The 22500-nt window shown below is 47.4% G+C and overlaps 2 protein-coding genes across 3 annotated transcripts in view; both read right to left on the reverse strand.

Moving 5' to 3' along the window:
• Positions 1–4856, reverse strand: part of LOC118774978 (inositol polyphosphate 5-phosphatase K-like) — a 14797-nt gene extending 9941 nt beyond the window's left edge. For both annotated transcript variants that reach the window (XM_036524631.1, XM_036524630.1), the window contains exons 1-2: positions 4761–4856; positions 2891–2948 (exon numbers count right to left, since the gene is read on the reverse strand). In XM_036524631.1, coding sequence (XP_036380524.1) covers positions 2891–2910 — 20 coding nt within the window. In that variant the 5' untranslated portion in view covers positions 2911–2948; positions 4761–4856. The remainder of the gene's footprint in view (positions 1–2890; positions 2949–4760) is intronic.
• A 3998-nt stretch (positions 4857–8854) lies between these two features.
• The window catches only part of pitpnab (phosphatidylinositol transfer protein, alpha b), a 24690-nt gene continuing 11044 nt past the window's right edge, over positions 8855–22500 (reverse strand). Inside the window, exons 3-12 of the mRNA XM_036524893.1 lie at positions 16435–16580; positions 15416–15507; positions 14646–14653; positions 13565–13639; positions 13178–13261; positions 12895–12972; positions 12479–12589; positions 10827–10949; positions 10265–10330; positions 8855–9764 (exon numbers count right to left, since the gene is read on the reverse strand). Of these exons, the coding sequence (XP_036380786.1) occupies positions 10283–10330; positions 10827–10949; positions 12479–12589; positions 12895–12972; positions 13178–13261; positions 13565–13639; positions 14646–14653; positions 15416–15507; positions 16435–16580 (765 nt within the window). The 3' untranslated portion in view covers positions 8855–9764; positions 10265–10282. The remainder of the gene's footprint in view (positions 9765–10264; positions 10331–10826; positions 10950–12478; positions 12590–12894; positions 12973–13177; positions 13262–13564; positions 13640–14645; positions 14654–15415; positions 15508–16434; positions 16581–22500) is intronic.

A 22500-nucleotide genomic window follows, 5' to 3' on the forward strand; every position in this document is an offset into this window, starting at 1 on the left:
GTGTAAAGCAGCACATGAGAGGGGGGTGAGGGCAGGAGCCACGTCCCAGGGGGAGGGGCCACGCCCCACTGGGAGGAGCCATATCCCAGGGGGAGGGGCCACCTGAAGGTGTCGTTCCCCGTCCAGCGCCCGCAGAGCAGGAAGGCCTCGTCCAGCGTGCGCGACACCTGGGCATGGATCTCGTCGTCGGAGCTCAGGTCCTCCACACAGGTGAGCAGCTGGGTGACACGCTGCCGCAGGTGCAGCCGGCCCATGGTGGACTGGGAGGCGGTGCTGGAGGTGCTGTCCGAGCGGAGCCGCCAGCCTGCCAGCTCGTCCATCCTCTCTCTCTCTGACTCTCTCTCTCTCCCCCTCTCCCTCCCTCTCTCTCTCTCTCTCTATCTTCCTTCCTCTGTCTCTCTTTCCCTCTCTCCGGCTCTCTGTCTCTCTGTCTCTCTCTCTGTCTCTCTCTCTCCCCCTCTGGCTCCCTCTCTCTCGGCCTCTGCGCGCGGACTGCTGATCCAACAGGAGGGGGGGCTCAGGGCAGTGATCAGGAGGGAGGGATCAACAGTCTGCTTCTCTCCGGCTTCTCGCTCTGCCGGCCGTCCTTCGGAGTGCGGTTTCAATGACAAAACTCGCCGAATATTGATTCTTGTAAGCAAATATCTAAATTAAAACATGATTACTGGAAAAACGTATTAATACATACATCACATCGACGTGAGGCAATGGGTGAGATAAGATTTGGATCTTCTTACAGAAGAAGTAAGCATCTGGATCTACTAAAGCTAGATCCCAGTGAAAGAGTGTCCAGCAGATACAGATCTTCTTTCCTCACTTCATCCTTGGTCTCCTCTCCTGAGATTCCTCAAAAGAACTTTCCTGAATTTCCTTGAGCGTCCTACTTTTTCCACATTCCACAACCTCCCCTATATTCAAACAGACGTTCCTGGTCTTCTTGGTTGTTAGCTGACCCCTCCTTTCAGACACAAACAGCCACAATCCCTCCAAAACAACCTCTAGAGGTCTGGTAGCGCTCCTAATGGGCAAAAGAAAGAGCTTGGCGGGTCTTTTTTTTTTTCCTCTGGCAGCAGCTTGCAGGTGCGCTTCGGCTCTGCCCGTTCCTCAGCTGGCGAGCAGAGGAGAGAGTGAGTGGGACTGAGAGGCGGGCAGGTTTTCTGGAGAGCGTGGAGTGGAAGGTGCTGGATTAGGAGCGTAATCTGGGGCAGGTGTCAGCCACGTGAAGCAGGGAGCGGCTTCTCAAGGAGCCCCAGGCCTGATCCCCGAATCACTGCGCGCATTGTTGCCGGCCTTGGGTAATGCTAGAGGGTTGCATGAGTCTATAATCGGGTTAATTTATAGATTTACATATTACCCGCCTGCATATTTCCACTATGAGTGGACCTCTGATACTCACGGATAGGGGAGAGAGAGAAAAAAAAGACGATGGGGTTCAGCTTTCACACTTACTAAATCCTTCCAATGCTTCTAGTTGACTGGAACAAAGGTCAAGTACCTGGGGTTGAAAGGGTAACTTCTGCAAGTTTGCACCCCAATCTTGACATTCTTAAACTTAACGTTTTTATGTGTATGTCTACATTAATGTGATTTTCCAACAAAACTCAACTGAAGTCACAGTATTATCACAGGTTATCACAGTAACAGCAGCAACAAAATATACCATTACACTGCTTTTCACTGTGCAGACTGACCTGATCCAATAACCAGGGAAGTAGGCAATTACTTTCAGTGCCCACAATGCCAGCCTTTGACCCAGTGCACAACCAGTACAACAGCTTTAGGATGCCTGCATTCTCCACCACTGTCACACGGTCTCAATAGTGCCGTTTAACGATGGGACGCCGAGCAGCAATTAGGAAGACAAACGCCGAAGTTCAGATTAGCGCAAGGAGACAATGCAAGTATTGCCAAGAGCCGATTCTCATCTCTCCATTCTCTTGGCAAACAATGCATTCCAATTAATACTGGCAACCAGACTGCAAAACCCTACAAGAACGACAGGCCTAAACACAGGCAAGCGGATAGGCAGAGCTGTATGTGTGCTGTAATCTCCCTTCCCCAGATCTACTTTACTTCTGGTACAAGAAAAACCACAATAAACAGCTGCATGAGGAAACATTTTTATCATCCTTCTGTGAGTGAATGTGACACGGCTGTGCTGTGCTTAATTACCAAATCGGACTCCTGGGGGGGGGGGGGGGGGGGGGGGGAGAATTAAGACTGGGCCATGACGAACAGAAAAAAAAAAGCCTGTTACACAAGGAAAAAAAAAAAAGAATGAAAAGACAAAATGTCTCTTTTGAAAGCCTGCTAATCCTTAAATACCCCCAGTGACCCCCCTCAACTGGGTAATACCATCACATGCAGATTCTTAGGAGACATTCCTCTGAGTGAGAGGACAAGCAGGCTTCGGGTGGGCAGGGAGGTAAGGCCATTGTTATGGTCTTGTGAGAGATTTTGGAAAGAAAAAAAGGCCCCTACAGAAAAAAAGCAACGGCTGTGTGACATTGCCATCATGGTTATGCAACGCTATGCTGTGTAGCGCTAACCTGTGAAGGCTATCTGAGGCTACCACATGGAGCTGCTGTTCCTCATGGAGATTTATTCTAGGCATATGTAACGTGCTGTGCAATTTCTGACTGTATAACACAGCCACTGTAACTGCCAGAGTGTAATGCAATGGTTGTGCTACACTGCGCTGTGTCACGCTAACCTCCTGAGACGTGACATTAAGCTTTACTGCAAGTGTGCTGTGCAACATCTCATCAACAGCACTCCATGCGGAGTGGCAATGCCACTGGTTTACAGTGATTTAACAGTATTAACAGTGATAAATATACACTGTCAAGAAGAAGAGAAGTAAGACTGTTAATCGTGAGAGAGCCAATACCTGTGGGTCTCACTGGCCATCCCCTTGCTGCTGTTCCTTCCCACCCGTATGCTCTCACCTGCCAACAAACAGAGGATCATAAAGACACAGTCTATAAACACACACACACATACACACTCACACGCACACTCACACACATGCACACACACACATGCACACACACACATGCACACACACACACACGCACACACACACATACACGCACACACACACGCCCGCACACACACGCACACATACGCACACACACACACACACACTCACATGTGCACATACGCGCACACACACACACACACACATCCACATGCACATAACATGACTGCACTCACTACATTAAATATACAAAGCTATTTCTGGAACAGTTCATTAATAAAGCATAATCCACATCTAATACCCACTGTCAGGATTTAACTAAGACAAAATTAAAAAGGTTTAACAGCTGATTGTATAAATGGAACACACAGGAAGTACACACACCCTGGAAGTCAAGACAACGCACTCTCTGAAACATCTCTTGCACACGAAGAGGGTTAGGTCATCACAAATACTGAATAAAACCAACCAGGACCCCATACAAATAATCTAATCTCGTGAACCGTTTTTTGATTTTGTGGTACCTTCACAGATGTAACCAACCCAGCAGACACTGGTGGTTTGGTCGCTTCTGCTTTTTCGTGAATTTTTCACCACAGGTAGTAAACCCCAGGGAGGACGAAAGAGGAAATAATTACAACAATTTTAGCAAGTGCGTGACGCCTTCATACTTTACACTTTCTCATCAGTCAGATGCTGGGCACTACTGGATTAGCTCCAGACCAGTCACTGGGCTCAATGTTGAAGAATTTAAAACATACCACTCAGTGCTGTGGATGTGATAACCCTACATTGAGAGCGTCCAGCCATACGTAACACAGCTAATTAGCGGTTCTCACTCAACTGCGACACACCATAAATCCATTCAGTGCCACGTTTAAAGTTGAGGGAGCTGAATTTCAGAACGGATCTAGTTTATGTCTGTAACTGAACTTAAACATTTTACTCTACAAAGTGAAGCAGAGCGCAGCTGGCAGAGTTTATCAAGACAAGTGTGCCAAGCTACACCCTTAGCTCTTCATATTAATTTTAAGGTAAAATCTTAACGCTTTTCCTATAGAATTTCACCACATTTTCTTAGATGCTCTTTCCCACACCTTTGCACACTTTTCCATTTTTTACAAGCTATCCATTTATACAACTAGATATACATTAGCAGGATATACAACAGATCGGCTCGTCCATCTATCTGACAAGGTAAATATTAACACTGTAGCTAATGTCAGGTAAGCTATCTCTGAACTGTGTCAACAATGTCATGTTGGCAAGATGTTTGGCAGTTTACACTAGCTAACATTGGCTAGCAACATTCAGCTCGCTAACTATATACTAAGTTATTCTACGTAGCTGTCTTATGAAAATTACTAAACTATTATAGATTACAGTAGCGGGACTGGTGATGTAAACAAACCGCTTGCTAACGTTAGCCAGCTATCTAGTTTGAACGCAATGCAGAGCGCTAACGTTAGCTAGCCAACCACCACTCAGACATCCGTAATATAATCTTTTTCACTTTTACTGTCTGTGAAATGAACTTTTAATTATAATGCAAGGAAATGTCGTATCATAGAACTATCTGCCATCTAGCTACGCCGCATAATAACTCACACAGATGACCTGACAGCTCAGATGTTATTTGATTAGAATTATTCAAGGTAACAGCTAGCTAGCTAATCCTACCAGCTAGCGGGCTATCCCGGCTTCCCTGCGAACGAACATTACATGCTACAGTTACTTTCTGCAGCCCGTTCGGATCGCGGCGTGTCAGCCGTGCGGTTACCTGTCTCAGAGTATGCGGGTGTCCCCGTACTTCCCCAGATCGCGGATTCCGTGTGTCCGGGTAAGTAAGGACGCGGCTGTATCTTGTACCAGCGATGTCGCGTAAACCCCCCCACTGCTCCTCCCCCCTTTGCGTACCGCGTTTCCACTTCCTCCCCTGCGCCAGCCCCGAGGCGACGTCGGCTTTACAGCGGCGGAGCGGCGCGCTGTACGGGACAATTAGCCCTGCTAAAATAAAAGCTGCGCAAGAAAGCCGTTCGAGGGTGATGAATGCTGCGATTGTTACACATTCGTGTTGATCTGAGAGATTATTTATATAACATATTAGCACGCATACACATACACACACATTACTATATATACTGATCATTTCCTGCTTTCATATGTGTATGTACATATGTAGATAAACCAGGAAATTTACATATGTATGTAATCTAATTATATATATATATATGTGTGTCTATATATATATATATATATATATATATATATATATATCATATTTATATATTTTTATTTTTATATTTATATGTGTTTGTTTGCTGGATGATTGTCTATACATACTGATCATTTCCTGGTTTCATGATTGCGATGCATAAATTCATAATATATAATTATGGCAGTTACCGGAGTTTACCAAGTAATCTTCCTTCTAATTTACGAATCCGGATTAGACTCTGGACTTCAGCGTTTACACTGCACACATATTCATCCAGCGACAAGAATGAGTCTGTTCTCCTATCGCCCGCCTCGCTCCCCCTTCTGATTGGATGGCCGCTTTTGGCTGAGTGTGTGATCACGTTAGATAACGTCACCGCAGTCCGCAGACACCGCCGCTAACAGCGGAGCGAGTAGGGACTCAGCATAACATGTGACGGGTAGGCACCCCGATGACGTAGAAACTCAGCTGTATAAGTACTACTTTTAAAGATTTAATGCAATGATCGTGCAAAAAATGAGATTATGGCAAACTATTGTATAAACTTCTGGAAAGTGCACAGGCAAACTAAAATGAACGTTGCAATCAGAACTCAAACCCTCTCTGTAGCCTCACAATTTAATGTTAAATAAAATATTTCACTCAGAAATGTCGCTAACATAATGACGCAAACGGAAATGGTAGGTGATCTACCTAGTAGTCATTGAAGAAAGACTAATCAAAAGCAAAGCAAAACTTGTGGCCAAGATGTAGAAGAAAAGACAAAAACTAGTTGGCCTCTTCCACATATAACTTCCAAAAAACCAAGCAAAGCAACCTGTCTGTCTGAAAACGAAAGAACTGTACTGCAGAGAGATAATGAAGAGGACAAAAGTCACAGAATCACAGAAACATCAAAGTACTGTCTTTACTTGTTTTTATTCATTTTATTTTTCACATCTCCAATATACCATTATTGGAAGATAAGATGACAAAAAGGCACAAATTCACAGTAAAAGAAAGAAAGAAAAAAAAACAGATGACACGAGAGATAAAACAAAATTAAAAAATGAACAATTTGGAATTCTAAAATCATGAATTCATCATCCTAGCTACAAAGCAAGGGATCTAACAACAACATCTACAGAATCATCTCTTGAACCATTCTTTCCACATGTTATTGAATGTGCCTTACTTCTCATGACAATGCAAATTTTTTCTGGGAGGGTCCAGTCTCCTGACAAGATCAGACGGTGCCAAACATGTTCTTTTCCATGTCACCTTCTTGCTGCTGACCCAATTTTCTGAACTGAACAATTCCATGCCCTCCCCCTGATGGATGTCCCCACCCCACCCCCCCCAAAGAACGGGGTTGGGGGGAGAGGGTGGACTGTTGTAGAGCTGCCGTTGTACAAGAGATCAGAATAGTTCAGAGACTGACGATGTAACTACAACATTCAGAACAAAAATATATTCATACACTGTCCTGCCAAAAAATGCCACCGCCAGAGTGCATGTTGGGAGACTGTGTGGCGGCTGGGTGAGGGCGGAGCTAGTGAAGTTTGCGCCATGCGGAGCGGCCTGCAGCAAAGCAAAAAAAAAAAAAAAAAAACAACACCCCCAAATAAACTGTGCCTCGAGCTCTCAGCCTGCTGAAGGCTGGTTTACAACGAAATCCTCAGAGTAGTACTTTGAGATCAGCAAGTATGGCCTCTTCAGTCATTCTCAGTCATGGTTTTGACAGACTATCCACAAACACTCCTGAGAGTGGCACTGTGTGGATGTATTTTCTCTTGCTTTTACGGGATGTCACAATGTGCTATAGCTGGCAGCATCAGATGCAGAATGTCAGCAGTTAGCGTTCTGCCTCCTAGCCCCCATTCATTTATCTGTCCTCTCATCCTCCTTCCATATCACAGCTGTAGTACAGGAAGAGAGGAGAGGAGAGCAAGAGAGAGAGAGATAAAGGAAAAGCAGGGCAAAAGGACAGCAAATGGCAGAAAGAAAACCATTTTTTCGGGGTCAACATTATGAAGAGCAACGCCAGGCCAAAGCTTGGAAGCTGGGGAAGATAGCTCTGCGTGAAGCTTTCAACAGCCAATCCTACCAGACTTGACTGAAGAAAGCCAGAAAGCAAAGGTACACAGCCTTCCCAGAATTCTCCTCACATACGGGCCCTACTGACAGTGGATCGGAAGAAATTGTGCATGGTGCATTTGGGTGCCAGGTGTGCTATAATTTTGGCAGGACAGTTTTACCTATATATATGTGTTCATCTACATATATTTATAGACTATATACAATTCAGTACATACATCTCCATTATAAGATTTTTTTTTCATAAAGGATCCATATCATTACAGAAATAGACTTTCTACTCTTTACAACATTGTGAGACACGAGGGGGTGATAAGCTTCTGGGGACGACGCAGTACCGTATTGCTAATGGAGATTTACCGAGCTGGAGAAAGAGGAAGAGATGATGACAGACGGGGAGCAATGACGGAAATCTATGAATTGTAGTGTAAGTATCCCATTATCCACCGTGGACACAAGTACGGACTGACAGACGGACGGGTACACCAACTCGCCTCTGTCTTTTCATAAAACCCACACCCACAGTACTGCAACTCCAAACACTATGACACACTCACACATGCAAGCACGCACACACACCCCCCAACCAAACCAATGGATCAAGAACCCAGGCCATAACTCCCCTGCTCACCACCAACACAACATGGGGGTAGTTCCAGTCAGAACTCACTGCCCAAGGGCTACAGTTCTTTCTCAGAATTCATTTAAAATGTAAATGATTATATATTTGCCCAAAGGGAGGACACAGAGGGACAGTGGAGTGCTTATTGCTTATATTTGGATAAATACTTATTTTAATTTATGCTTCAGAGATGTGTAAGGGACTCTGAGACCCTGCATTGGGCCAGGGGTTACAACCTAGAGGACCAAAATGGTTTTAATTTTAATTCCGCCAGGTAGATTTATCACTGAATTATAGACGTTAGCTGGACAAACAATATTCATTACCCACAAAAACAACAACAAAAACATTTTATAGGACAAACCAGTTGACTACAAAATCCTGTAGAAGTAAGGCCAATTAGCCAGAGGATTTTCTGGCAGCCCTACTGCAAAGGTCATTCTTTTAATTTGTCGCAGTGATTCATGGCAGCCTGTCCCCGGAGAGATGGGCTAAATCGCACCGCAGTCCCAGAGGGCCAAGGTGCCGAGGAGGAGAGATCGACCCGGGCTACACATTTTGGAAGAGTGAACAGTTTGTACTGGCTTTATTCAACACAAAAAAATGAGCTTCTGGAATGTGAAAGATCTGTGAACGGATAGAATAATTGCACATACCGTACAAAAAAAAAAAAAAAAAGAGGACAGGACACCAAAACAGGCAAAATAAAATGAAGGAAGTGGTAAGGCAATCTGAGAGACTGCAACAGTTATCACAAACAGGGATAAACACATAACCCAAATCCTAAACCTATACACAAATTCCAAAAAAACAAACAACCAAACAAAAAAAAAATACCAATCAAGATATACTTTTTTTTCTAAAATTGAGAGCATGATATTTGTGACCCTGTAGTGAGCAGCACTACTGCTGTGTGCAGGCCAGCACAACAGCACACAGAGAGTTTCCTTGATCCCAAAGAGAAATATTTCACAATACTGCAAACAGTACCCTGTTAAAAATACAGTAAATGCAAGGATGTAGCGCCTTTCTAAGCTCCTCCACAGAGCACAAGGCAGAGAACAGAACCTCTACCTGCCCAGAGCCAAATCCTCAACCGCACCCTCTGCCCAGCACCATCTAGCCAGGGTCACTGGGACACAAATTCAGACCTGCCCCCTGCCGATTTACCCCAAGGGGGCAGATTCAGGGGGCTGGGGGGGCAGAGAGGGAGAGGTAGATGGAGGGGCACTCTGGTAAACATGGGTGTTTTTAAATCTCAGATAGAAAAAGAATAACAAAATAAAATACAAACTCAAATTTGCAAGTATAACTTTTGGGGGGGGGGGTGAAAGGGCCTCAGGGGCTATTAATATCATCAGCAGAAAATTAAAATAACAACAAAATAAACAAAATCACAACATGATCAATCAAAACTAAACACTGGTAAGATTCAGCTTGGTCCAAAACACACAGAGGAACATACAGGTAAAATAATTAAAAACCCTGATATAAATCTCTCAATTTGTCTCTCAACATACATATACATATTTATATTTCTTTAAGTAAAAACAAACTAATTTTCATCTCCACCATCTTATTTTTTAACAACTGACATCTTGAATGACCTATAGAGTTATTACTGGTGGTATTCTTTTGGATGGGTATATTTAGTGTGTGGTTATTTTGCACTTGCTCTTCCCATGCTGAGAGTCCCCCCCTCCCTCCGGCCTCACCCATGAGCTGAGAGGAGGGGAGAAGACACAGGCAGCTCACGCAGGACTGTACCACACAAGAGAGAAAGGGGGGGGGGAGAGAGGGTAAGTTCAGAGAGATGGTGTGCCAATAAAACTGGTAGAGGCGATGCCGCTGGTGTTCGGGTTACAGGTCTGCGTGGGAGACGCACAGAGATGGAAACAGAAAGAGAAAATTGATTAATTAGAATTTCCTATTAAAGTATTATTTTTAATCATGGATTCATTTACATTTTTCATCAGGCAACTCACATGTCTCTACAGGGGAAAGAGGGTAAAATGCAAAGATTGGTAAGAACTCAAGCTGTTTGAGTTGTCACGTAATAAAATAATATATATTAAAATCAGTTAAAATATTCGGTATAATATACAGAATCTTTAAACGCGCAATGCCATATGTTATATATGAATACCTGGAATTTCGACACCTTCACACGTGTGCAATACAGTGTAGTACCCTCAGAACCTGCATTTAGCATGTATTGTAATGGGTGGGGGTAGACAGGTTCTTAGTGTGCTACGCTGGCTGCTACACCCTTCCCAGCAGGCAGTGTATCTGCTTCTGGATACAGAATATCACTGGTGTGTGATGAACCCCAAACCTCCCAGCAATTACCAGTCTAAGCAACACTCACAGTCACGGCTGGACAGCCTCAGTCTTCTAAAGCCACCATCCCTTTAACCGGGTCCTTCACCCTCATCTGCAGACACAGAGGAAGCAGCCTGTCTGTCAGCCTTTTAAAGCCCTCAAACACATCACATTACATACAAACGGGGCTGTATCAAGTAAAGAATATAAGGGCTCGCTTATAGATCACAATATGATTCATATACACTAATGTACATAAACAATTGTAGGAATGCACTGACTTGCAGAAGGCACATATGTTAAAAATCATACTATAATATATGCATATATAATATATATGCATAGAATTGTGTATATTGTGTATCCATGTTCAACACATCTATCTACAGATAGACCTGTAAAGACAGGTACTGTGAGTGTGTGTGTGTGTGTGTGTGTGTATGTGTGTGTGTATGTGTGTATGTGTGTATGTGTGAGTGAGTGTGTGTTTAAACTTCTTTACTCAGATACCAGTAGAACCACTTTCCTTGACTGCCCTTCTCCGTTAGTGTGAAGACAAACACATCTCCCTCTCGGTGTGCACACGCACACCTCTCACGCACACTGACCTCATCCAGTTCCTTCCTAGTCTCCTCCTCCATGCGCCGAATGTCCTCCATCGTCAGTTCGATCCACTTGTCGATCCAACAGAAAAGTTGTCGGTGGAAATTGGTGAACAAGCGCTTCTCTTGCTGCAAAAAACCCCACCAAAAAAAAGAGAAAAAACAGAACACTGTGAGATTAAAGTCAGAGTGATAAAACTGTAGATCTACTGACTTATGCAGTTATGAATAAACACTGGATGCAAACATGCAAACACGCACACACGCACGCACACACGCACGCACGCACGCACGCACGCACGCACGCACACACGCACGCACGCACGCACGCACACACGCACACACGCACGCACACACGCACGCACACACACAGTTAACATGGTGCAGACTAACCGGTTAACTCCAAAAAAACTCTTAAAAAAAAATAAAAAAAAAAAAACTGGAGAACTGGTGTACATGTCATTTTGATTACAGAGACAAAGTCTTTACTCTCTAATTAAACTTTGTGGGTGTGGTGTACAGATTACAGCTTTTCCCTGTTGGGATACAGAGCTCAGTAGAACTTGTTGCCCGATTTGCTTTGACATGACTTCTCTGAAAATGTTGACTACGTAACACTCTGACTTTGGGATCAATCTGTTGGAGTTTTGGATGAGCAAAGAAAATGACATCCTGCTGAGAGCAGGTTTATTTCTAAATGTAAACTGGAGCGCAACAGAGTAATGAAGAACACACACAGAAACTCCTCGGTGCAATGCTCACACCTGGCCACTAGAGGCCAGACAAGATTTACGGTCAAAATAATGTTATGCAAACAGTGAATTAATGTAATTAAGCGCAGGAGAGGGAGGGTTAGACGGGTGTTCCTTGCTAACTGACTCCATTTTCAGCTCTGTCGGTTCAGGGAGGTGAGAGAGTAAACTAGACAAAAGCTGATAGCTGTTCTCCAGTGTCAGGGTTCTCCGTGTCTGAAACACAGCGTCAGTATTGAGGGCCTCTGAGCACACCTCAGGACGCCCGCTCTGGCTGAAAGCGGAGAGGGAGGGAGAGGGAGGAAAGAGCAAGGCCCGCCTCCGCCCCGCTGACTGGCCACTGGTCTCAGTCACAGAGAGGAACTGTCTGGGAGGGGCGGTGAGACAGAGTGGCACCAGGAGGACCGGCAAGTGCAGAGTGCTATGTACAGTAGAGCAAACATACAGTCTGCTCTCACACGGAAACACACACACACACACCACACACCTCACGCATGCACGCACGCACACACACCACACACACACCTCACACATACACGCACGCACACACCACACCACACACACACACACACACACACCTCACACATACACACACGCACACACACACACACACCACACACCTCACGCATGCACGCACGCACACACACCACACACACACCACACACCTCATACATACACGCACGCACACACACACCACACACACACACACCTCACACATACACGCACGCACACACACACACACACACACACACACACACCACACACCTCACACATACACGCACGCACACACACACCACACACACACACCTCACACATACACGCACGCATGCACACACACACACACCACACACACACACACACACACATGTACGGCAGACAGAGGACACACCCATTCTCTTCCCTTACCTTCTGGATGAAGTTCTCCACTTTGTTCTGTAGGCCCCACCACTTAAACTTGACAGTGACCAGCTTATAGGCACACATGTGTGGGCAGTCTGTCTTCTGGGGAAGCTCTTTCTACACAGGGAGAAATGACAGAGAGAACAACAGAGAGAGGGAGAATAAGACAAGGAGACAGAGAGACAAAGGGAAAGGGGGGAGAAATACTACATTTCATTGAATGTTAGAGGTAATCCACAGTAAACAGCAATATCATGACAACAGAACCTTATGATAAAGTATATTCATATACATGTAACTGTGAACACAAAGATATCACATTAATGACATTTGCTCTGATAACAGAGCATTAAATCAGAAAAAAAACATTAAAACATAAAGATGTTAATCATTAAAGCTCCATTAAGAGCTGCATTCTGTACCTTCCATTGAGGTCCCAGGGGCCCACGGCCTGTCTTTACAGACTTAAACTTCGCAGGGTCCTCCTCTGGCTTGTAGTCCTAATGGAAAGAGGGGCAGAGGTGGCGAGATCAATATATAAATACTAGATACTCAAACACATAAACACTCGTCTGTATTTGAACGCTCGGGATCACTGATATTTGAACACCCAGGGTGCCTTCTGTATGCTACTGTGTGCACTGTGTGTCCGTCTAGCTTGTGTAAACGCATTACGGCATGAAGGTATGGGTTTAAGGGACTCACCTTCGTTTCCACCTGGTTTCTGTCGCCAATGTCAATATAGACCACATCCACCTTCTTCCAGGTCTCTGGGTCCAGGCCGTGCACCTGCCCAGGCAACAGGAAAGGGTATGCTCAAGAACAAGCCGCACTCTGAACACTCCTTGAGATAAGGATGCAAGACTGAGCACAGAAGGAAGTAAAACACTGAACATGGTCAGTTAAATACTGTACTTAGCGCAGTCTGAAACAGAGACGAGACTGAACACAGTGGGACAGACAGACACTGGTGTTAACACTCTGGGGCTCAGGAAACAGCCATTTGTTAAATGTGTTTTGGATTTAGAAATGGTGCTAGTCGTATGTCAAAGACATAGCAATGCTCCCTGGCGAGGCCTCTGCCAAACTCACATTCTCCTGATGGCCGAGGTCAGGTTTGTGCCACGTCTCTATCTTGATCAGGAAGTTGTCCTTCATGTACTCGTTCTGCAGGAAGAGGGACAATGAAGCAAAAAGGAATAAAAATGAAGCATTAACTGTTCACAGTACTTTACTTTACTTTACTACACCACCCCTAGAAGCACATTGGGTACATTTCACAGCATATTTTCAGAAAAATACATTTCTCTGTAAAGAGAAACAATAGAACTGGATTAAACACCCCGAGACAAGCTACACAGCAGGGGTTTGTGGTAATGGTTAGGTTCAGCTCAGGCAAATTCTGGGTGTTCAATCGGAGCCAAGGCCCCAGTTCGCAGACACTAAACTCAAGTGAGACCTCAGACCAAAAAATAGTGAAAATAAGTCATGTGTCTCACACACACACACACACACACACACACACACACACACACACACACACACACTGTGTGCTTGTATGTCTGCACAAGTATCTCCCGGTGTTTGTGCTACCTGTACCAGCCTCCCTCTCTCCTTTCACCTGGCCAGGTACGGTTACCATCTTCTCTTACTCAACAGCCTCACTAGAGTTTGTGCTCTGGACTGCATCTGTGCAAGACAGTGCTGATGACAGACTGTATGCTTGCCTGAATGTGATTCTGTCTGGATGAATGGACCTGCATGTTACATTACTTTTTTACATTACTGGCATTTAGCAGACGCTTTTACCCAGAGCAACTTACATCATTTACAGGTTTTTACAATGTTATCCATTTATACAGCTGGATATTTACTGAGGCAGTTGTGGATTAAGTACCTTGCCCAAGGGTACAACAGCTGTGCCCCTGTGGGGAATCAAACCGGCAACCTTTCGAATTGGTGGTTGTGGTAGTCAGAGTGAGAGTGCTCATTAATAGCTGGGTCTTTCTGTGTACAAGCAGGTTTGAGTGATTGGCTATACTGTGTGCCTGACCATAAGCAAACAGATCATTGGGTGCGTGTGTATGTGTGTGATTGCATGCTTGGGTGGACCAGTCTCTTTTCCCCAAGCAGTTAATCAAAACAGTGATAGTGAGGATAGAAGTGTACTCACAGTGATGACTGCCCCAGGGAGGGTGAGGAAATAACCAGGAACAGAGAGAGAGGAAAAAAAACAAAGCCGTTAAGATCAGGCATGTCTGGTCAACACAAACTTCAGAACCCTTTTATGATGTTTTATGAAGCATACAATTCATACGCTGTTGTTATAGTGAGCGCTTCCTTTTGTGTGATTAGCAGTGGTTATAAAAATACTAAATACATATTCCTGACACCGTAAAAATCAAACGAGCAACAAAACCCAAACGGCAGCCAGTCTGTGTGTGCGTGTGTCCGTTCATGCGTGAGTGGTGCCAGTCCATCAGCGCCCGGCGCATTCTGAGTGAGTCAGTGTGGCAGTGGAACAGCCCGGTTCTCTGCTGTAACTCCACTCCCCCCGTTCCTGCAGCCACGGTCAATTATTCAGCAGCTTTTCACAGAAGGGAGAGGGGGGGAGAGAGAGAGAGGGAGAGGAGGAGGGACGAGGAGGATAGTGTGACAGGACCTGCCCTCCTCTCTTCCCTGCCCTGTCTAATGATTCCTGTCCCCCTTTCATACTCTCCCTCTCCCTCTCTCCCTCTCTCTCCCTCTTTCCCCCTCTCACTCCCTCTCTCTCTTTCTCTCTCTCTCTCCCTTCCTCTCTCCCTTCCTCTCTCCCCCTTGCCCCCTCCCTCTCTCCCCCCTCTCCCCCTTGTTCCATCCCTCTCCTCCCCTTCACCCAAGGGTAACTGGGTGGTGGTGGTGGTGGTGGTGGGGGGGGGTGGTTATGGGTTGCAGGTAGCTTACCTGTACGACAGTACGGGTAGGCGTTCCAGGCCTTCTCGTGGATGTTGAGAGCAGACGCCGGCGCCAGCATGCGCACGAAGGATGGAACTTTGCTGGGAAGGAGAGATCGTAGAACAGATGGCGTGATGTTTGTGAGGCGTGGAGAGAGAGCAAACGTGAGAGAAAGGACAACATTTGAAGGAGTTCGGACAGAGAGAGAGAGAGAGAGAGACAGAGAGAGAGAGAGAGAGAGAGAGAGACAAGATGCATCAGGAGGCAGGAGCAGACAGCCTGAAGCACACATCCACGGACTTGAAATATAACAAGTTGCACACAGTGGCACCAGTTTCACCACATGGCAGTTCTGGGGGCAAGACTAGCTGTGTCACTGTCACTCGAGCGCATGGCGTTTCAGTGGATGCATTTCCTATCAAAGTGAAATGTAACTTCAGGCGGAACTGACTGTGAGATACCGTAAGGCCTAGTTTGCACAGCGTCTGAATACACGTTCGGTTTCGAGTCCCCCTTTTCTGCTCTTAAAATAGGCAAGTTCACACGCTGCCTGGCTGCAAGTGGGAGTGAGGACTGCAGCTGTCAGTCCCGCTGGAAGCAGGCAGCAGCAACAGCGGTTGTCAGGGCTGCTTGTAGGCTAATGCCTGTGTACGACCAGGAATCACAGCTGACTGGGGGTGTGTGAGGGGAACAGTGTGTGTTGGTAGGGGTGTGTGTGGGAGGCAGTTGTGTGTGTCGGTACGGTGTGTGTGAGGTAAATAGTGTGTGTTGGTGGGGGTGTGTGTGGGAGACAGGAGTGTGTGCTGGTGGGGTGTGTGTGAGGGCAGTCATGTGTGTTGGTACGGCGTGTGTGAGGGCAATAGTGTATTTTGGTGGGGTGTGTGTGGGCAGTAGTGTGTGTTGGTGGGGTTGTATGAGGCAAGTAGTTTGTGTTGGTGAGGTGTGTCTGTGAGGGCAATAGTGTGTGTTGGTGGGGTGTGTGTGAGGCAAGTAGTATGTTTTGGGGGGGGGGGGTGTGCTGGACTTACCTCTGCAGGTGGTAGATCTTGTGCGTATACTGGCCCCTCTCCCCATCCTTCTCATAGGGCTCGTTTTTCAGGACCTCCACCCCCTCACCACCCCCGGTCTCATTCTTACTGGCTTCCGCCACAGAGTACAGCTGCCCCACTTGGTACTGAGAGAGGAGGGAGGAGAGAGAAAGAAAAATAGACTTTTTTTGTTGAAAAGACAGAGAAGAAAGACTTATTTTCGCAGAACATTCTCTTTACGTTCTCCATCCCTCATAATTCTCATCAGCGTTACAGCACAAAGGGTCTTAAAGTCTTAAAGGTGTTAAAATGTCTTTGTGTACCAGCCACTCAACTGAAAAGAAACAGAACAGGCTCAAAAGGCTGACTGGCAGTGCAAGGAAAAGAGATGACAGGGATGCAGAGAGACAGACAGAGAGAGGGAGATTACAGCTGGTGTATTGTGGTGTATACATTCAGACTGGGAACAGTATAATAAGACAACATGACATCTGTGATAATGTACACATGCCGTCAGTCTGTGAACCTGTATGGATTTACTTGTCTGGCACACGTAAGCGGGGCTTACTGAATGGTCCGCTCTTTTAAAAAACTGTCCTGCAGATGGGGGCAGAGGGGACGAGGTGATAGCACCTCCCACTTCTGCACCTTACTTTCAGCTTTTACCCCCCCGCCCCCACCCCACCCCCCCTCCGAACCTCTCCTTCCTTCCCTCTTATCCCCTCTCCTTACCCCCCCAACCTTCTCTGTCACACCCATCCTCCATCTCTTTTCTTCCTCTTGCTCTCTACAGCTCCCTCTCTTACCCCTTCTGCTCCTCTCTCCTCTCCTCATCCCTCTCTTCTGTTTCATGTCCTCTTTACCCCCCCCCCCCCCTTCCCCCTCCTTCTCCCTCTTTGCGTACAGTGAGGTCGCACAGCACAACAGCCTCTTTCATATCGTAATCACCTCTAATTCACTGAAGTATTGCACTCACACAATCAACTCCCCCCCCACCCACACACCCACACACACACACACACACACACACACACACACACACACACACACACACCCACACACACACGCACACGCAGACACGTAGACACGTAGACACACACACACACACACACACACACGCAGACACACACACACACATGCACACGCACACGCACGCAGACACACATGCACACACACACACACGCAGACACACACACACACACAGACATGCACACACACACAGACATGCACACATGCGCACACCTGCAAATGCATGAACACAATTACACGCTTGCAAATATACCCACAAACACACATACGCATAAAAAAAAAGAACACGATCATATGCATACTTGTATACTCTCACATGCTCACACACACAGAAAACGTTACACACATTCAACATATGAGACATAGCATACAATTACACTATTACAGCAGACAGAGGTCAGACGACAGACGCTGCAGTGCATCCCTCTGGGGTCATTCATCAGCAGATCATTTTATGTTTTCTCACATCACATTTTCACCATTTTATTTGCTTTACTTCTCTCTGCACCATAGTGTTACCTGCATCACAGTCAAGTTACCTTAAGAGATTCAAGGACATGAAAACGATGGCAGTAATGCTTATGACAGTTCTATCAACGGATGACACCAACACTCGCTGAAAGAACACGACAACGGTGTTACTGGAGGAGTGTGTGTGAGAGAGAGAGAGAGAGAGAGAGAGAGAGAGAGAGAGAGAGAGAGAGGGAGAGATGTGATGGGATGCTGGAGGGGGTGGAGGCCTCACTGGGGACACTTGGAGGACAAGATGGAGAATGAGAATATGAGAGTGGGGGGGGGGGGGGGGGACACGTGGAAGAACGTACATCAGCTATTAAAAAAAAAAAAAAAAGAGGTCACAGGAACATCACAGAAAAAGGCGGTAATTGGAAAAAGAAGATGGTGAGACAGAGAAATCTCAGAGAAAAATGAATACAAGACGTGGAGGTGGAGAGATTGTTCTGAGATACAAGGCAGCAGATTCCTTCCTCTCAGAAGAGTGACACACGGCCGGCGTTCTGCTGCAGATGACCGAGGTACACGCTGTTCACAGGGCCCGGTCAGCGTTTCGGCGCCGTGTCCTGCCTTTTACTGACAGGCCTGTTGCATTGTAGACTGCTCTGTTGTAGTACTGATGCCAGGCTCTGTGAGACCGTGCCCATTTATGGCACTCCAGCTAAGATAACTCCCACACAAAGCACAGTGCCACATTCAGTCCCAGTGTCATCATGCACTGTCATCTTGCGCCCAGCCTACATCGTGCAATTAAGATAAGAGCTGTGGAATTCCAGCCTCCCAGGGCAAAGGGTCAACACGAAACTCGCCGATAGCAAGTTTGGGAGACCGCTTGCACCGCGCTGCTCTTTACCATTCGCAAATGAGGGCCTGGCGAACGCGTTAACGCCTAGCCCTGGTTCTGTCACTGCGGTGAATTAAAAATGTAGCTCCGGGCCAAGTGGGCCAAGCGCGGGGGTGTGCTTCTGACACTCTTTCCTGTGCCTCCGAACCTCAGGCTTTCCCTTCCTCTTTGTCCCCCTTTCCTCAGTTATACTTTCTATTCTGCGCATCGTCCCGTGAGTCTCCGCCCCCCAGCTTTATCTGAATCAGCTGGAATTAGGCCTATCCCTTTCCTAACCCAACCTCCCCCACCCCGTGACTTCAGGTGTACAGCTGTGTTGCAGCACGTGGCCTGTACAGACAGCGTTTTTGTGTGTGTGCCTGTATCTGTGTGTGTGTGTGTGCGCCTGTATCGGTGTGTGTGTGTGTGTGTGCCTGTGTGCGTGTGTGTGCCTGTGCCTGTGTGCCTGTGTGTGCCTGTGTGTGTGTGTGTGTGTGCCTGTGTGCCTGTGTGCGTGTGTGTGTGCCTGTATCTCTGTGTGTGTGTGTGTTTTCAGCATGTCTGCACTGAGTGTGAGCACGAGACTGTACGATACAGGGTGGAGTATTTTTAGCTGTCTGTACATCTCGACCGTAGCACACTGAGAGAGAAGCAGAGAAAGGGAGAGAGAAGGGGGTGGGGGGGGGGGGGGGCAGGAAGCCGGAAACGTCCTCTTTATTTATAGAGCAGCATCCAGTGATCCAGTGACAGAAAGATGCAGTGGGAGAGATCACGAGGGGACACGAGATGTGGAGGGACGTAAGAACAGGGAGGGAATGAGTCAAGGACTGGGAGACTCAGAGAGAGACGGAGGGCAGCGGGACCAAGAGAGGAGTTAATGAGAATGGGGAGGGGGGTAAAACTACACAGACATTCAATTCCCTGTAAGGGCGATCCCCCACTCCTGCTATGTCATTTCCATGTCCAACACTCCACCCCGACCACACCCAGCACAACATCCAGCTCCGCGCCCAGCTCAAACTCACAACCACGCCTCACTCCACACCCCGACTACACCTGGCCCTACACGCGACCACGCCCAGCTCCCCACCCCGACTACACCCGGCCCTACACGCGACCACGCCCAGCTCCACACCCTGACTCCACCCGGCCCTACACGCGACCACGCCCAGCTCCCCACCCCGACTCCATACGCTGCTCCACACCGTGTTTCCTGCAGGCTCGGCGCCAGGACAAAATACAGGGGGTGCAACTGCAATCTACGGGGGAGCACAGAAAGTCATAAATACTATGTAGACATCGGGATATAAGGAGAAAACTGGGGGTGCACTGAGGTCCATCTGGGGGTGCAATGCACCCCTAAGCACCCCCATAGCGCTGGGCCCGATTTCCTGGCCCCACACTCCCCGCCTCTCTGCCTCGTCTCTGGCCTCTGTGAAGCAGAGAGGTGCTCAGGGTTCTGGGGACAGCCTGGTCACAGACAGCGGAAATTAAAGCAGTGACTCAGAGGTCTGTATGTCCCTCCACAGCACTGCCCCTGACTCCCTCACAGGCCTCCACAGCACTGCCCCTGACTCCCTCACAGGCCTCCACAGCCCCTACATCCAGCCACAGCCACATACTGTACCGCGGCAAAACCGTCCTTCATAATGCTGCCTGAGAGTCAACACAGGACGGGTCCCCCCGACTACATCACATGCCTCTACAGCCCTATACAGCCAGAGCTACATACATACTCTCAGACATACTGTACCACAGCGAAACCCTCCTTCATATTACTGCATTACATTACATTTGTAAATGCCAATAATGTAATGTAATATTACTGCCTGAGAGCTCACACAGGACAGTTCCCCTACAACGACATTACCGATAAGATAAAACAGACAAAAAGAGACCACAGAAAGAGCAGATGGGAGAGAGGGGGAGGGGAGAAGTGGAGAGAGAGGAGGTAGGAAAGAGGAAGCAGAAGAGAGGGATGGGGTGGGAAGAGGATTCTGAGGGGAGTAAGGAAAGAGAGCAGGGGAGAGGGGTTAGAGCAGGCCAGAGGACCTGACAGACACAGAGTCTCCTGGGGACCTGCCAAGTGTCGGCCTACGAAGCAGGAGCCTAAGGTGAAAACTCAGTCTCCCCTCTCCCCTTCACTCACTCACACACACACACACACACACACACACACACACACACACACACACACACACACCTTCCTGATACTCCCCTTCCTCTCTCTCTCACACACACACACACACACACACACACACCTTCCTGATACTCCCCCTCCTCTCTCTCTCTCACACACACACACACACACACACACACATTCACACAAAGCAGCTCTGCTCTACCCACTACCACCAAGGTGGTGGTGAGAAGGTGACTCACTTCTGTACACACATACACACATGCACATAAGCCACACATATTGCCACACAGTCCACCTGACACACTGAGCAAGATCCCACAGAGATGCATGGGTTAAGTATTGTATAAGTTAATGAGTACATACAGATGTCTGCCTCCACCCAGTGCGTCCACAAAAGAAACTAAAAAAATGAATGAATGTGAAACCAAACCCTTAGATCTACATCAGCACAAAGTAAACACTAATGTGTCCACAAATAACACAAAGACACACAAACGCTTGCTCAAATATACGCATACACATAAGACATGCACATGCAAACCCGCATACAACACGCACACAGGCACGCACATAGGCATGCACACACAGACGCGCACAGACACACACACAGACATGCACACAGACACACACACAGACATGCACACACACACAGGCACGCACATAGGCATGCACACACAGACGCGCACACACACAGACGCGCACACACAGACACACAGACACTCACACAGACACGCACACAGACACGCACACACACAGACAGACACGCGCACACACAGACACGCGCACACACACAGACACGCGCAGACACGCGCACACACAGACACGCGCACACACACACACACACACACACACACACACACACGGATCACGCAGTGCTACTGTCCACTACTCAGCCTGTGTGGCTGCAACGCTGTGGAGCCTGTTTTCTCAGAAGGGCACGCTGATGCCACTGTGCTGAGGAGGACGCACATTTGGAGCACAGCCAGCTGATGGCTATCGGTCTGCAGGGGCCAATGAGGGAGGGATTACTGCCCAGCTTATCTCCCCGGCTCATCTCGGTCGCCTGTCAGCCTCCACCTCCCCGCTCCCTGCGGCCATCATGTCAGTCAGCACCAGCGGTGCGTCAACCCAGCTGCCAGTCACTGCGTTTGCAGCCAGTTCTGACCGACTGAGTGACCGACCAGAAGACCAGCCGGATGGCTGACCGCCCGACTGCCTAACCTGACTCTTGACTAGCGAGAAGGACTGCCTGACTGATTCAGCAGTTGGCAAGGTGCCAAGATGACTGGTTAACTGGCTGGCTGGCTGGCTGGCTGGCTGGCTGACTAGGAGCTGCTGATGCACACACAGTGCTTTCCCTGAGCCAGTTACCCTAATGTACAGCAACTGGTGCTCCTTTCAATGACATCTTCTTACACAACAGATTACAATACTCTATATTTAGGACATTTTTATAGCAACCTCTTTTTGGTAAATCTTTTTAGTGGCCACCCTTTATATTGTTCACCCTTTGGGCAATGACAACACAATGTCATTTCGCGATGAGCAGTATATTTTA

Source organism: Megalops cyprinoides, chromosome 3, assembly GCF_013368585.1.
Source record: "Megalops cyprinoides isolate fMegCyp1 chromosome 3, fMegCyp1.pri, whole genome shotgun sequence".
Taxonomy (NCBI): Eukaryota; Metazoa; Chordata; class Actinopteri; order Elopiformes; family Megalopidae; genus Megalops; species Megalops cyprinoides.